Genomic DNA, 17,371 nt, shown 5'->3' with positions numbered 1-17,371 from the left:
ACACTGACACAAAAATGAGAGGCAAATGTTAGCAGATAATATTGGTGGTCCAGTATTTCTATCTGGCCCTGCTGTGGCTCCAGTGCTTTGATATTGTAGCCAAAGAGCAGCAAAAAGACTCACCCGAGTGAAAGAACAACCCCCCGCCCCTATAAAAACGAGGCACTTGTCTAACGTGTTAATGTAATTACTGCAGTTCATCCATTTAGAAAAATAACAGTAACCATGTGTGTGTGTATTCTGGCCCCGTCCACATGTCTTATCCACGGTGACCAAGCCCACAGTCAGCCAGGCAGAAGACTTTAGGTGAGTCATTGGCATGGCTGAGGAAAACTAGGCCACCGTGGATCCGTGTGTCCCAGAACATCCTTGCTTTCTCTGTATTTCTATCTGCGTCTCTCTCTCACTTGCTGGTGGAATGCACTAAAGAGGAAAGACCAACCCGTAGAACAAAAACTGCAAAAATCCACTCTGAGAGAATTACAACTGTGTGGCTTTACATGTTTGACGTATAAAAATAGTCAACTACAAGTTTGTTTTTTTTATTACTTGAAGCAGTTTGGCTCCATTCATTGTATATGAGAAGCAAGTGACCACATGAAGGGAAACGGTAAGCAAACACTATGCTAACCCTAACCCTAACCACTCTTTGCATCACTTCGTTCTATCAAAAGATCATCACTTTGGGGCGTTTTATCATTTTCTTCATTTCATTTTGCCCAAATATATTCCATAAGCATACTGGTGGAATACATAATCTTAGTATTGTGCTTTACTCTAGCCAGTTAGCTAGCTGGCTATGTATTTGGATGTGATGGGATAGGTAGGCTAGCAAGCCAACTTCAGTGTTTAGCCACCAGAGGTAAAGTTAGCTTTTAGGCTACCTCCGGTAATGTTACACACCAACTAGTCTCCAGCTTTTTGTAATTGGTACTTGTGCCGCGACTGTCGTGCTCATCTATGTTTTTTCAACTTTTCTCATCATCGCAGGCCTGGTTTGCATCGCCACCTATCCCGTCATGCCGTGCGCACTCGGTCATTCCCTTCTCATGGACAATGATGTATCGTCTGCAAATACCGATAGGTGGCGATGCCAACCAGACCCATGATGCAACACGACAATTTGAAAAAAATCTATATAATGCATATGCACGGCAGTCGCAGCATGACAACCTTTGCAAAGATTATATTTTTATCAAAAATGGGCGATATTCTTGGTGAAGTTAGAAAATAGGCCCAGCATCAGTGTGACTGAAAATAATGTCAGAGGGGCCGGATATGTCAGTCACTAGTGGTTAGGGGAAAATCCCCCCCCCCCCCCCCCCACACACACACACACAGAGAAAACGGTTAACTAGGAGGTAATCTCAGGCTGAATAATGGAGTGGTAACGAAATGGCCATTCAGTCTGAATATCACGCTAATGAGTAAGGCATGATTTCAAGATTACATTTTGCAGACATATGATCACAGACTTTATTTGGGCACAATAAAATGATAAAATACAAAATAGGTCTACATACACAAATAATGTTAAACAAAACCGATGCTTGACCCAACAACACGCCCAGTGAAAGGCCCACAAGCGATGACTTTTGATAGAGGAAAACGACGCAAAGCAATGTGCTGGTGCTTGGTCTGTATGTAGGCCTACTGTAAGTATTAGCTAGTGACTCACATTCTTCCACATACTGTCCTAAATACAGCAATTTCTAATCACGGTCTTGCACGCCCACACAAGCATGTGTGGGCGTGCACATCCACACACACACACGCACACACTTTGTTTCATGCAGTGCCTGGTGACACTACACTAAGGGTTGCCAGAGTACGGCCTGACCTTTATTCTGTCTGCAGTGACATCTCTCCTACCTCACCAGATAGTGCGGAAACTCAAGCATACCGGAATGCACACATACACACACAGGGAATACACCGATACAACTCGCAGGAGACTGAACTCATCCTTGTCCTGGAATTCAGTCCCAAATGCCCTTGAATGACGTCCGTGGTTTAAAAATACAGAGTTTGCAGAAAATGACTAGGTTACTTCATCCTTGGTGACCTGTCCCTATTTCTCACTAGTGTACCACACCTGCAAGCATCGCTTCGAAGGTGACACAAAATCTGCAAATTATGTAGAATTCCTCTGTGTATTTTGCAGCTGAACAGAGAGAGCTGAATGAGGAATGAATATCTGTTGACTGCTTATATACGTACATATGCACACATACGTACACACACACACAAACACAATCAGACTAGCCGACCATATCACAGCACTCCAAATGCTTCCATTGTTACTCACTATATTCTGCTCCTATAGACGTAGTCAGTACGCGGTGTTTATATTTTTGAATGAAAGAAAAAAGGACAATGCGTATTCACTTTACAGTATACGGTACGTGTGTTTGTGTTTGACGTCAGAGTGCAAGCAGCATTCCCACAGCTAGTGACACTGCCTAGGCGTGCCTGCATACCCTGTGTCCATATTGGCATGAGTGTGTATGTGATCTGTGCGTCACTGTGCCAAGGAGAGTAACTGAGGCCTCGCCGTGGAGCGGTTCCTGCCGACAGACCATGTGATGAGGGTTAGAGACTGGGAAAGACAGTGCTCAGAGCCCTGACTGGTCCACAGGGATATGAGAATGAGAGCGAGAGCGAGAGAGCAAGAGAGAGCGAGAGAGAGAGAGAGAGTGAGAGAGAGCAAGTGAGAGAGAGAGTGAGAGCGAGAGATATGCACACATTCAACACAGACACAGATAAGCCACCAGATGCATAAAGTAACCCACTAGATCCCTGCATATAAGCTACATGTCGAACTCTAACGATGGAACTAAGGCTAGGATTTTAGAGATTTTGATCATAAAGATGAGATTTTATGATCACATCCTTATATGTCCACACTTGGCCTGAAAACGGCTGTTTTACATCTCCTGTGGCTATATTTATCTACATTTGTGTCTACATTACTTTCCCCACTCTCCCCCTCCATCTTTTTACATTACTTGTACGCACATTGTGATTGGATTGTGTCCAAACGGCATAGAATTCCGATCTCAATAGGAGCCTGAACAAGTCCATATCTGGTTTTGAAGATCCGATAGCAATCCCAGCAAAATCCGATATTGGGGCATCCTGGTGTGATCAGATGAGCCGAGTAGTGAATGCCTACATCTACAAACTCTTCCCGTGCGGCAAGCTAAAGACTTCAATGTGTCCAAAGCCACAGCGTGTAAATTAATTAAATGAATGAATCACGAGAAAACAGATCCACGAGGAGCGGAGCACTTTCTCCAATGTTCACCTTCAAGGTATTTCTGTCCTTATCCAGATTACCCTGAAATCCCCCTAATACCTGGACAATCCTAAGCCATCCAGGGCTCTGGGGCAGCCCCTTACTAAAACCTCCTCTTCTTTTGCCCCCAGCAGCCTCATTCAATCTGCACTACAGTTACTGTAGGCCTAGGTTATGGACTGCTTCACTTTCCCCTTCATTCACACCTCCCCACCTCCAACAACAACCTCACTTAACACAAACAGACACACACAGACCAATGCATACTTCAAATAATCTGCTTGTGTGCCCCCTCCTTTCTCTTCTACTGTGACCCACTCCAATACCAGCACTAAACCCCTTAACTTTGTCCATCTCCATCTGTGCCTGCCATGGCCGTGTCACTTGTACTGTCAAAAATACGCAGCTGTTCATCAGGCGTGTGTAGTCCACATTCTCCTTCCCCTCTTAGCTCCTTCCAGGTAAGGTCAGAGGCCAGTAAAGCAAAGAGACAAGCTAAGGGAGCTTGGTCAGTCTAATTGGGACACTGCCTGGTCCAGTGACACTACAGCATAATCTTACCGGGAAACCTTCCATTGCGACTGACCCCTCCTCCTCTTCAGTCCTGCCAAACACATCACAGCAAGGAAGGCAAGAGTGTAGACAAGAAGCTACACATAAAAACAGTTTAGCCTCAATAAGAGACCGTTAGTCTCCATTTACAGTGAGTATGTTGCCAGAGCCGTACCCAACTGTACAATCTTAATTATCACACCTGCCCCCGTAGCCTAAAGACAGGATTAGAATTAGCAATATACTCATTGAGGCCGCACCACCCCAGCTCCATCTACAGCACCGTGTGGCTCCACCTCTCCAGAACAGCTTAGATCTTTTTGAAAATATCAGGAGCGGGCTCCTGGTCGTTCAGCTGGCTGTGAGACACAGCATTAGATAATCACTGGACTCCCCCTCCTCTTCACCTGCTAAAAGTGGAGCACTGATGTCACCGTAGCATGAGGGATCACTGAGTGACACGAGCTGAAGCACCAGGCTAGGGCTTGGCACACAAACTCAAACATGACTGACACACACACACACAAAAGCTGAATGAGGAATGGAGATTTGATGACTGCATGTGCGCGTGCACACACACATACACACACACACACACACAGCCCCAGCTCTCTTTTTTAACTTCAATGGGCTATGGATAGAGAATTAATGTTTAGGTATGAAAGACTTTCATAATTTAGAAGAAATGCACTCTAATCTTGAAAGAAAATATATTTGTCTCTGTGGCTTGCAGCGATAATACCTAATAATACAGGTAACATTAGCACTTATAGTAACTTCCTATCTGAATAAATGCAATATTATTTCATATTGCTACGGTAGCCAATGGGGCCTGTAATGACAAAGTTCTTTATCTTACTGCTAAAAGAACTTCAAATAGCTTCATAGCACTAACCCTAATGTTTAAACTAAGAGTTTTCTTTAAGAGGTTATTAACATAGCAGGACAAAATGTAAAAAGTTCAGTGCTAAGAATACAATCACAGCAGCTGAAACAGATGGAAAATGAAGGGTTATATTGCCAGTTCAACAGCACAGCATTTAGGTTTTAAAAGGAGAATACCAGTGTCATTTACAGTTATCGACCATTTACTATAGTCTACATCTAGTTTGCATTTTCCCAATCACTTTGCAATGCATGCTGTATGTAATTAGATTTTTTTAAATTTACTGTTTTTTTTTTGTTTTTTTAAATACAAACTTGTACGGTGTCAAATCTAGCTTTAAATTAACTGCAAGATTATTTCTTTCTGTGGGTGTCAGGTGACTGACAGTAAGCAAGTTTTTGCCGTGTGTATGGCCAACACTCAACTTGGGCACAATGGCGATAACGATAAAACAGGAACTTTGACCAAATTAAATTAAGGCTTCATGTTTACTGTGAAGGATAATCTTGCTCGGACAATTAAAGTTGTTTTTCATACTGTAATAAAATGAATGGCTGTGAATGTCTCCTTCTGAAGGTAGGAAAATGAGCCTTGATATCTCCAACTACGCTGACTGTGTGCAGACAGATTTAGAACCAGGAATATTGTAAAAGGAGAGAGGGGCGACCTAGACGATTGGCACAAACTTAGCAAAACACCGGTATTATCCTTTAAAGAATGTATCTGAAAGTTTGAGGTAAGTGCCATAATTCCATTGGGATGTGACTGACTACTACAGAAGAAAAATTCTGGCTAAAAAGCTTCCTTTAAAGAGCATTCATACAGTCATACATTCATTCAGGCTAACTCAGGTCTAGGCAGAGGAAGGGCAGAGTTGACTCCATTGATGTGGAACTCAACCACTGTTTTTGGCTAAAGAGACTTCTAGCAAAAGAGCGCACACCTTCAGAGAGAGTCAAAAGGCAAGACACGCTCCCGGAAGTCATGAAACGTTTGTGTGTCATAGCTGTGTCCGTGCAACACAAGGAAGGAGGCAGGTATTGCCGGCTTACTGTGGTGTTCAGCAGGTGAATGAGCCTCTCGCCTGTTTACTACAACCAATAAGCTGCAGCCCTGTTCACTTAAATCCAGTGAGCCTCTTGTCTGCTCAGCCTTTCTTTAGTGAAGAAAGGAACTAAAATGAAGTCAAGGCCTCAGGAGATGTTTGCCACCAAAACCTCCAGAAATTAGTCTCAGATGAACTTTCAGAATTAGCAGTGAAATGCCCATTAGGTTTATAATTTAGTCCTAAATTTACCAATTGGGTGCAACTGTTCCTTAGGTTTTGTACATCTAGCCCCAGGAGTAGTCTTTCAACATACTGTACTGTACACAGCCTTTCTCCTGTGTGCTCTGGCTGCATGGACAGTAGTGTGACGGAGCGTGAAAACGGCCAAAGTACTCCAGTAACCAGAGGCTGTTAACATGGCTGTTAACAGGGTTAACATAGTGTGTTGTGCATGGTTACAGCAGCCCTCAATCGCCACATAAGGCTCTCTCACAGGGGAGAGTCAAATACGTCTATGGACACTTTGACAATGCGATACTATGCAAGAGGACGATGAATCTCAGATGAACTCTTCATTTGCTTGAACAATGATGATGTGTTGTGTACATGGTGTTCATTTCAAAACCACTTTAAAGTCAAGTGTGGGATTAGGACCTTGGGAGAGTTTAGCATCGAGGCAGCGGTTGCAAGACATTCCAGCAGTCAGCAGACAAAATAAAATTCTGGAGAACTACACGCCTAGCAGGCCTTTGACACAGCACTGTTTTCTACAAGCGTCACACGCAAGGGGAGCGAGTCCCCATCCACTCAGGCACTCTCTCTCTCTCTCATCATGATAAACTCCATTCTGCGCCCTGACAGTCTAGATGCATGGGGCTGGAAGCCGCATTGAAAACACATGCATTGGTAGCACGACGCCATGGCCACAGCAGATGCTCAGGCGTGAGCCCAGAAATTGGGAGCGATGCAGTCAGGGAGGAGCTTAAGGCCACCGATAGTCAGACCTGGGCCCGCTCACATCCACATTCCTGGGAGCTTCTGAAACAGAACAGAGAGCATGGCTACAAAGTAAACACTTGCAGTGCCTTGTTTTGGAAGAATACCATTTCCATAATCTTATGAAACTATCATATGCTGACCTTATGATACTAAGTTCTTAACCTTGAGGGGGAATAGAACAAGCTTTGAATGTGGCCTTATTTGTTAAGACTATTTCAAAAACAATGGGAGGGTCTGTTTCAAAAGTACATGCACCTCAGCTGACATCTCATAAGTGAACAAACTCTTGGAGCTGAAAAGACTGAGCACTGTCCACACCCAAGGTGACAAAGCTGTTTATTATATTATCCTAATTTGATTTCTCCTCAGGATCGCCATTTAATTAGTGATTACAGGAGTAACATAGCAACATATGATCTCACACTAATTCAGTTGTAGCCACAATGTTTTGCTTTCAGTCACACCATTTTCCATCCCTAATTTAATACAATCAAATGCAAGGAGGGATACAAAATCGCCGCCATAAAAATGGCCACCTATGGAGCTCAGGAGTGGTCGAGGGAGAAAAAATGGAGGAGGAGATCACAGTTTACTACATAGACAGCATGAGATCGTATTGTGTGTGCACAAGATACAACTCATATCCTTGTATTGATTAAGTCAAGTGTACAAGACACATTACGTTTACTGGATTTGGTTCATTTGTGCCCTCACTTTCGATATTTTGTGCACACAATTTCATAATTCATACATACAAATTAACATGTGCCTACAATTTAATAAAATGTGTGTGCTTTTTATAAATGGTGTGCTCAATTTAGTTCATTCAGCAAGTTTCAAAATTATTTCACCCACTTGCAATAATCAGTTGAATTTACTTGATTGCATTGATTAATTTATTGCAATTAGGATGATATTTTGTTGAGTAAAGACATATTTAGCTGATTCAGGCTTTTTATAAGGTTCAATGAGGAGGATTCATAAGGAGATTCGTCAATCAAGTTTTACTTCAGATAAATAACTCTGGTTGAGTTATTAAGCCATTGCCTGCTGACAACACTTACTGTAAGAGACAAGTGTCAAGGATATTAAGAGCTAATGGGCCAAACTGTTGACAAAATGCAGACTTGAGGGATGTTATAGACTTTATAGTCGATCAATTGCAAGGATTTGTATCTCTCAACACTTACAGTAGAGCTCTCCAACACCAGTCTCAGAAAGAAGTTGGTGCGGTTGCACTGGCACGGCTCTACTAACTTCTATCTATCTTGCTGTTTTTATGCACCCCAAGTGGATGTTTCATATAATGTGCACACACAAGAGCATGTTGTGCACACAAGTTAATACTTCATTACCAAGAAATAGATTTTTTCCCCTACAGGATGGCCACTCCCAGGCTCCGTAGCCACCAGTGGGAGCTGTGATATCAAGTGAAAGCAAAGGATTGTACATAGAGATGCTTTTGTGATGCTACATGCAAAACGGATAGCCATCCCTGTTCCACTAAGTGATTCTTCAATTCAATGTAATTCCATGAATAACCAGCAAAAATATGTGCTTCTAAGTATTAGATAGCACAATAACAAGGATTGTAAGGAGTGGTGAGACTCTGTAAACATCAAGTAGTGGCTCTGTCACTAAAGTGGCCCATTTGTATCTGTTTCTTCGTTGTCATCGCATTGACTGTTGGAGCCATTCAACACCTAAGCCAAGTCTAATTCCACCCCAATCAAAATCAACCAAGTTACCATAATAAACAGCAATTCATATTTTTGCTTGAATACATTTTACTGTAGAGGTTGAATAAGGCTAAACTCTTTGACAACTCCTACTGTTGCCTTTACTCAAAAGTCCAGTAAGATGATGAGTTCTAGCATTGCCAATGCATCAATCAGTGGACCATGGGTGCTCTATGGGCCCCATCTGGCTTCCTCTCCTCAAGTCCTTCAGCTCATGTGCCAGAAAGATAAAGAGACAAGTATGACATGGCAAAAAAAACAAAAAACTGCCCTCTCACTGCCACTGGAGATACTCCTGACAGGAAGGGAAACACAGGGTCACGTGCCAGCTGACACTTTCTTTAAATAAAACACAATGTACAGCTAAAGTGATATTTGTATGTTGGATTCATGGAGTTTGTGAAGTGTCTTTTTATTTCAATTAATGTGAAAATCGGGCAGCTCCGCCTCAGTGACTATTAGTGAGTGAGCAGAAATGGTCAGATTAACACAGAAAGCCTTTCTTTATCTGGTAGTTATTGAAAATGTGCCAATGTTTACATACATGTGCCATTTGGATGGACGTTTTCATCCAAAGTGCCTTACAGTATCAAACACTTTGGCCCCAATGGGAATCAAACCCCTAATCCTGGCAGAGTGCCAGGCGTTAGTGTCATGCTCTAGCCATGGAGCTATAAAGCACCATTGTACACACACATGACATCCTAGATGGACATAGATAAGCACAGTCCATCACTAGATCCTATCTCCAGCTGTAAAGACAAAGACAACAGCAGGACCATTGAAGTCAATTGGACGTTTGCATTTCTATGGGTCTACAGAGGGAGATTGCTCCTATTGTACACTAAATCATATATGCGACAGTGGTGATAAGCACAGTTGTCAATACGACAGAGATTAATGCATTAACTTTGCACCATCTGAGCGCAATAGCTAAGAAAAAAAACTTTTTATGGAACAAGAACAACACAAGGGGAGGACCGTGGAAAACAGAGAAAGTGTGATAATGAAAGAAAGCAAGAGAGAGAGAGAGAGAGAGAGAGAGAGACAGAGAGAGAAAAAAAAAACAGCCAATATCAGTCTCCCTCCTCTCAGCCGGCAGAAAAAGCACAGTGGATTAATTCATCACCATGCTAAGCCTTTGCCTTCCTCTGGAATAAATTACCCAATGGCTCTCAACTTAGACTAAACACACACACAATCTCTACTCCACTGGCCAGAGAGGGCTCAAAAGAGCACACACCAGAGAGAGAGAGGGACAGAAAACTGACAACTGGAAAGAAGTCGCCCAGGTCCCAGATGTAGCATATCTCCCCATACACACTCATTACGGTTGAGAACAGAAACTAAGAAGCATCAATTTGAGATTCCTCAGAAACTTCTAAAAGTTTTGTGTTGCATGCTAGTAAATGTGTAGTTAAGTGTTTTTTCCCGGCCGGGGCTTCAGTTGAGAAAAGCGACCTTGTGTGCCTTGTCACTTCTGGGGATGGAAGGGTTTAATGGGGAAAGCCTGAGGTGCGAGTGAGTGATGTTAATGTACACAGCGGCTGGAATCAGAGAGCAAGCGGGACGGCGTTACTATATCCGGATGCTAAGCTTAGGACCGATACCGCCCGCCTTTTCCCCCTTCATGGTAAGAGGTTATGTAAAATTGATTCTGTATTTGCTGTTCAGGGTGCGGGGGAGAGAGCGTCTTGATTTTCTTGAGTGGGGCAGTCAGACTGTGAAAGTCAAGGCCAGATAAATGGTGTTGTGTTTGGCTGAGGTCTTGCTCTGTCTGTTGGCCCTACACACAGCAAAAAATGCCCACTATCACCAAGACCTTGTACTTGAGCCTTATCACTGCCAGAGCAGCCCAGATGGTAACGTACCCTTGACAAAGGCTCACATCACGCTCCCAAACTTCTATTGAATCTTTCTCACACTCGCCTGGACGCCTGCACATACTCTCTCTCTGTATCTCTCTCTCTCTCTCTGTATCTTTCTCTCAGTGTAAAAATCTAGAAAAAAGACACAGCACACTTTTAAAATCCGGTTAGTTCAAGTTTGTTATGAAGGTAAAAAAAAAAGTGTGCTTTGCTGTAGCTAGTGCCAGTTTGGGCACAGATGTGGATGATTATTATCCTGCAAGTGTTGAATGTGTGTGTGTGCCCCTTTCTGTGCCACAGAATCACAATGACACAAGCATGGGCACACACACACACACACACACACACACACACAGAGACAATAACAGAAACACGTATAATTAGACGCACCAACAATTAGAGATGATGTGGGTCGAATTTGCTTTACGGTGACACTTGTTGGGGTTACGGTGCAGCGCTACTGTTGTCGGAAAAAGGTCAAACGAACACTTTGACATCTTCGGAAAACTCGACTCCCAAACATCTTCCGGAAGAACCGCCGGACACTGTGCTTTTTGTAATGGAATTGTTTTGCGAAGGGAGAATAAAACCTACATTCACGAGAATAATCCCTAACCCTAACCCTAGCCAATATTGATCGCTTATAAGCAGGAGAATCCAAGAGAGCTACGACGAGCAACAGTGACACATATCACTGAACATACACCTCAGACCGATCGCAGCCAGCTGGTGTTGGCAAACACTTGATTTGTGAAGGGAGCGAGCGGTAAATGTTACAACCCAACTTGGCTGTAAAGTATAGATTATAGCAGAATTAACGTGGCCGCTCGCTGGGAGTGACTACGGAGAATGTTGATGATGACACCTTACAGAACAGGCTTTAACCGTCTCCAGCTGAAGGAGATTTGTATGCCATTAGTCTAACTCAATCAGGGGACTAATTCAATCACAGGCACAGTGGGCGTCTTGACGTGGGGGCATCTGTCACACTGACTTCTCACTGGATCCTGCGGTGACATTTGGCCACAAAATTCAGCTTGACAGAGGTCCTCAAATAGCCTGCGGTCTGTCAAACAAATGCACACACACTCATGAAAACATACACCATCACACAAACACACTTTTGCGCACTAAAAATCATAAAACCGCACATTTACATACTGTTTATACTTGAAGACGCCGGCACATGCACACAAGTACAAGCTCTCTCGACTCTATTGTAAATTTGCCACTCCTCTTGAGTCCACTGCATCACTATTCTTCATTCAGGAAAAGAATAACTGCTCTGAACTCAAGATTGTGTAGTGACTGAGATTTCTGAGGAGCACTGTGTGAAAGGGACGAGGCGGTTTGCCAGCGCACGTGGAAACCAGGATCTTCACTTGTTAGTTTGTCGCAAAAATCAGATCCTCCTCATCACCAAATGCCTGTTGCTGACTTCTGAACCCTGATAACAGGGAGACAAGCACCTCTGATTTGTTACACTTCTTGTTATGTGAGTCCAAACATGACATAGAATGCCAAATAATAATCATAATAATAATAATCATCATCATCGTCATAATAATAATAATAATAATAATAATAATAATAATAATACTGGGATATCTTAACATGAAACAACTCTTTTTTTAGTCCCAGGATACAAACAGTGCATTTCATTATGCCACTGTTAATTATTTATAGTCCAATACACAAATGGGCCTGTTTTTTTTTTTTTTTTCTGTCTTTTTGACATGATGTAACATACTGATGAGGACCTATTTGTGATTATGTCACTAAATCCTTTCCAGTGCCTCTCCTGCTGCCCGTTCAGACACTTTCGCCGCCCGTATAAGCACTTTCACTTTAACGTTTCAGTACGAGACTTTGACTAGAGTCTAATTTCAATCAAACCTGAAGCGGCAAGTTTGGGCCTCGACCAGGCCAATGAGAGAGGGCATCTTACTGAAAACTAAAAGAGCTCCATTAGTAGAAAGGTGCTGCAGAGGCAAAGGCCGTGGCTTTTACAGTGTGGTGACCTGAACAGAACCATATTTTATAATAGAAGTGAATGCTTAGAGCTTTGATTAAGGTTTTAGTCCACAACTCCAGCAGTGGGATTATACATATACAGTATATATCAAGCTCCTCACAGCTGATAAACATATATGCTACATCCTGACTGCGTTTGCCGGGCTCATAAACTCCTGAACAATACCTCAGGTTGGTGTGGAGGCCCGTGACCCCGCGACCTTCCACCGTGTGTGTGACACTGTCATGGCCTAGCTTTTCTATATTTAAAAAAAAGTAGCAGATAAAGTTGTAATGTCAAGCATGGCAAATTCTAATGTGAAATCTAGCAGTCATGACAAAACAAAACAAAACAAATCACTGTAATATTCCTATAGGGACTGTGTCTGTGTCAGTCAATAGTTTAGCGTGACCTTACTGTATTTTGTGTTATTTTTTATCTCCTAGAGTGTCACTATAATTTCCCTACTGGATATAATATATAATTTATGATTTTGGAGGGATATTTGTACAGTATACTTCAAAAAATCATTATAGGTTTTCTTTTCTGTAAGGGAATACAGGCCTTTTGCTGAACAACTTGAATTAAATAGGTTGTATGATATTCACTTTCTCAATTCTCAAACACACACACACACTCTTTCTCTCTCACACACACTTCTTTCTCTCAGTTCTCTGAATGTAATGAATGTAGGCTCCCTCACCTTGCAACTCAGGGGTTTTATGGGTAGTCCCGAGGCAGGATTTCCTTGATGCTGAGTGGTATTAGTCTGCTGGGGTGAGTGGGAATCCTCGGACTCTTTTCCACTGTGGTAGACCACCCTATCAGAGATATGAATACTTGAAGCACAGCCCATGCTTCAACCCACTTCAGCCTTTTTCTTTTGCGCAAGTGCTTTACTTAGAGGCTACCCGAGTGTCATTCGCTGTCTCCTTGTGTTTTTAGGGTCCACTCTTCTTCCTAAGCTATTTCATTTTTATATTTATATGTATATTTATATATATATCAGCTAGGCCAATACAAAACGGGTTCTCCAATTGCTCTAACACAAAGCATGAATAATATATCTATCTTTCTATCCCCCACCCCCCGACCAGGAAGCTGATTTCCTCCCTCTGTTTTTCACATGAAGTTAATTGGAGATGTTTCTTTAATCAAAGCAGCTGTCTCGTCCTCGCGCAAAAAAAAAAAAAAAAAAAAAAAAAAAAAAACTTGAATTCCGTTATTCTTCAATTGGGCTGTTCAGATCCCCATGGACGATTTATCCCTCACTCTGGCTCCTCTTCTCGCCTTCTTCGTACCACATCATCATTTTCTCATTTTTTTTTCTGAACTTCACTGTTATCAAGTAGGCCTAAAAAACACCAGTCCCCCCGCCAGCTCATGCATTAGTTTTATCCATTTTTTTGTGTCCGAGGATTCATTTGCTGTCGTCCTCCCCACCCCACAGCCATCCAAAATGATCCTTTTTCTCCTTTAACAATCTGGTTGCCCACTTCAATTCAAGACATGGGCCACAAACCGGTTCTCACGACACTTTGCTCCAGTCCTGAGCCGTTCATCATCAACAGGCTGAAATATTCACACTGCAGACTATTATTCTGGTCAGTCGCTCCGATGTCAAGCCTCCCCCTTGCAACATAATGCCATGTAGTCCGACCAAACACTCCATTTATCAGCCCAAATTCACCAATTTAGGAAGCGGAGAAATCTTGGGGATGGCTTGCAATCTCCATTCAGACATCCGCTGCCCGATTGAAGATGATCCGCCAGATAGAGAGACACAAACCCGGCTACAGTGTGTCAGGCTCCGCGATTTTCTCTCATTCTGGAGAAAAGAAAGATGTAGAGGCTGTCAAATTGTAATATGTGGAGGTACCACCTCTGGAGAATGCAATCGCTTGAGAGAGGAAAAAAAAATTTAAAAAAAACAAGACCGCTCCGCGTCCACAAGTTTCGGGTATGAAAAAGGGGAAGGCAGAATTATTTAAGGTTTACGAGCGCAGAGATAAGGCAGAAACGAGCTACATAATGCTGGTTTTCTGTTTGTCTTTTCTCTGCCTTTTCTAGCGTTTGCCCTTCCAATTCTTCAGCACTGCTTGACAGCGGCACATCCAATAAAAGCACCCGCAAGGATTGACCTACAGCCTTTACTGACGTTAATGCAAATGAGCTCAACTCAGCTAATCGGCGTCGTGCTCGGCGCTGCTGGGTGGTCCGCTGCTTTCCGTGGGAACTTTGAAAGCAGGAAGGAGACCGCAGAGAGCTGGCTGGAGCTACGGGCACATTTTGTGCGAATGTCACTTGCAAACCGGGTAAATAATTAAAGGTGCAGTAAGTGACGTATTTACTCTCCCATAGAACATATTATAGTGTATCTGCGGGGGGATTGATAGGGTTATTGATCAATACCAATGCCATTACTTTGCCAGGTGCTGAGATTTGTGATTTTCAAAACTCACTTTCAGGCCCTTATTCTGTTTTGGAACAAAAACTCCCCGCCCCCCTATTTTCAGCTGCTCATGCTCAGAAGACATCTCATTCTCAAGTAAAAAAAACAAACAAATGACTTTTATCATTACAATATCTTGCATCATGACAAACTATTTAATAAATGTTTCTCTCTGCTCTAATTAGCTTACAGCTGATTCATACTTTATTTCAGCTTCCGCACGCACAGTTTCCGCGAACGTCAGGCGAATTCATGGTTCATGAGGTCAAAGCGGCTTGAAGAACAGAGTGCATGTTCTGTCACCATAGCAACAAACATTATGCACTAGCACTACATAGGCTAGCCAGCCAATCGTTGCAGCTTGATCACTGCCATCCACGTTGTTACAAAATTTCGGAGGTGCATGTTAAGACCCTATGCGCGCGGTTACACAGGCCGCAATTGCATCATATATTGCCTTTGATGCCATGGATGCTGCATAATCTGAAAAAAGCATACACTTACTACTACTCATCTCTATATGTGAAACTATTGATTATTATATATGTCAATTAATGGGCACCATAAGCTGTGCCAGAGACCTGTCGATGTTGTTGGAATTCCTTGGTCGCTGATAGAGGTCGATAAAAGTTAAAGATTAGGCTACTTAATACTCCTTTAAGCAACAAGCCATGGGAGGAGGTAGTTTACAGCAATTTTAGAACAGCTAAGAGGTGTTTTTAGGTGCAACGTGAAACAGAGCTCAGACTGTTAGTTGTTCTAAAATCATTATAAATCACAGTCTCACGTGGTTCTATAAAATGTTCCAGTGATTTTTGGTTAGTGCGATTTTACTCTTGCTCTCGCTGTTAGTGACGCTCAAAGCGGCACATTGTGTTTCAGCATGAGGGAAAAAAATGTGATCTGTGACCACAGTCTTATGCGGTCACAGCTGTGTGTTTATCACGTATTTTACAACAGCTGACTCATCCAATCAGAACTGAGGACTGGAATTATCTGTTTTAATGCATTTATGGAGGATTTTTTGATTTTTGGTCCACAACAACATCTGAGAATGACTGACTTCATTTCTAAAATGGTAGATATTAAACAGGATGAAATAGACATGGTTGATTTCAGTGCTGATCATTTCTTCACTGGTGCCTGTGGTTGATTTTGTGTTTACATATTGTCAGCTTGTTAATTAGCTAGCTAACCATAGCATCCAGCTAACTCTCACTGTCTTGTTAACACATCTCATTTGCACAATAGGTAACATTATATGGATAGTAGTACCATAATTTGTTTGGCCTGATGGAGGCGCTACAATTAAACGTCTGATTGGTCTCACTGGTCTCACTGGTCTGATTTTGATAAAACTTAGTGGAACAATGCATCTTGTCACAGTGTTCTGGTGCTTAAAAAATTATACTAATTAGCCTGAGAAGGGAGATATGATTACAGGTCAAAATGGTCAGATTTTGATGAAATTTGGAGGGATGATACATTTTGGCACTGTGTTCTGGCATTTAAAAATTACACTGATTGGCCAATCAGTGGTGTCTGAGATATGATGGGTGGCAGCACACCAATCCACAGACAAAAACTACACTCAGTACTATACAAGCACTGAGTGACATCATTTTAGATAAACAAACAATGACTGCATTATGCGTGGGGGATGACATTTTTACTGTTGCCTTATTTACACTTCTGTCATTTATGCATATTTTGCTATCAGTCAACCTAGTTGTACTTTGCACATTTGTGGCTATGCCAATGCTGCTACACTGGTATAATCCTTCAGCTTTGAAGGTTTACTTACAATGTGTCATGCAATATGTCTGCACTATATGTGAAGTCCTGTTTTGTCCCTTCACCTAGTGCGTCAAACCTGTATTGTTTAACCATCTTGAACCAACTGACCCGGTCAAATTTCTTGGGCACCAATTGTACTGGTGCATTAGAGCAATGTCTAAACCCAGCTCAAGACATATACTTATTTGAATCAAGACCACAGCATTGAATAGCTATGTGAAAACTACCTGGTTAGGCTATTGGTGATTCTGTCAGAGTTAAATGTGATGCAGCGACTTGCTTCACATGTGACTGACTGGGTTTTGTCCATATGCATTATTACTTTGACTTGATGTTTCTAGCAATCAGAGAGGCATAGTAGCAGCATGGGAGCCTGTATATTTGGGACTAGGACTATTGTCTCCTAATATGAAAATTACTTTTTAGATCAATGTAGGTCAAAGGCCTGAACGTTTGATACAGCGATCATATTCAGGTTCTGTGCAATTAAAACCAAAACTACAACCAGGCATCAAAAACTAAACTAAAACTAACTAAAAGTCACTAAAGCAATGTTGCCAAGTTAGAAACTATGTACCTAAGAGTAAGTGCAAGTGAAATGCACCTATTTGCAGCGTTTGGTTGTAACATGTTTCAGTAACCTTATAACTTTGCACAGTAATGATTACGGAGTAGTATAATGAATTACTTTTTCAATATCAGTAATAATATTACAATT

The 17,371-nt window shown here is 42.2% G+C and overlaps 1 protein-coding gene across 1 annotated transcript in view; it reads right to left on the bottom strand.

Annotated features, from left to right (window-relative positions):
- Nucleotides 1-13,506, bottom strand: part of pde8a (phosphodiesterase 8A) — a 39,821-nt gene extending 26,315 nt beyond the window's left edge. Inside the window, exon 1 of the mRNA XM_071901473.2 lies at nt 13,108-13,506. Coding sequence (XP_071757574.2) covers nt 13,108-13,260 — 153 coding nt within the window. The 5' untranslated portion in view covers nt 13,261-13,506. The remainder of the gene's footprint in view (nt 1-13,107) is intronic.
- Between the last annotated feature and the right edge of the window lie 3,865 nt (nt 13,507-17,371).

This window comes from Centroberyx gerrardi, chromosome 1, assembly GCF_048128805.1.
Source record: "Centroberyx gerrardi isolate f3 chromosome 1, fCenGer3.hap1.cur.20231027, whole genome shotgun sequence".
NCBI lineage: Eukaryota > Metazoa > Chordata > Actinopteri > Beryciformes > Berycidae > Centroberyx > Centroberyx gerrardi.
Note: the sequence above shows the minus strand (reverse complement) of the source record. Positions and strands in the feature narration are given on the sequence as shown.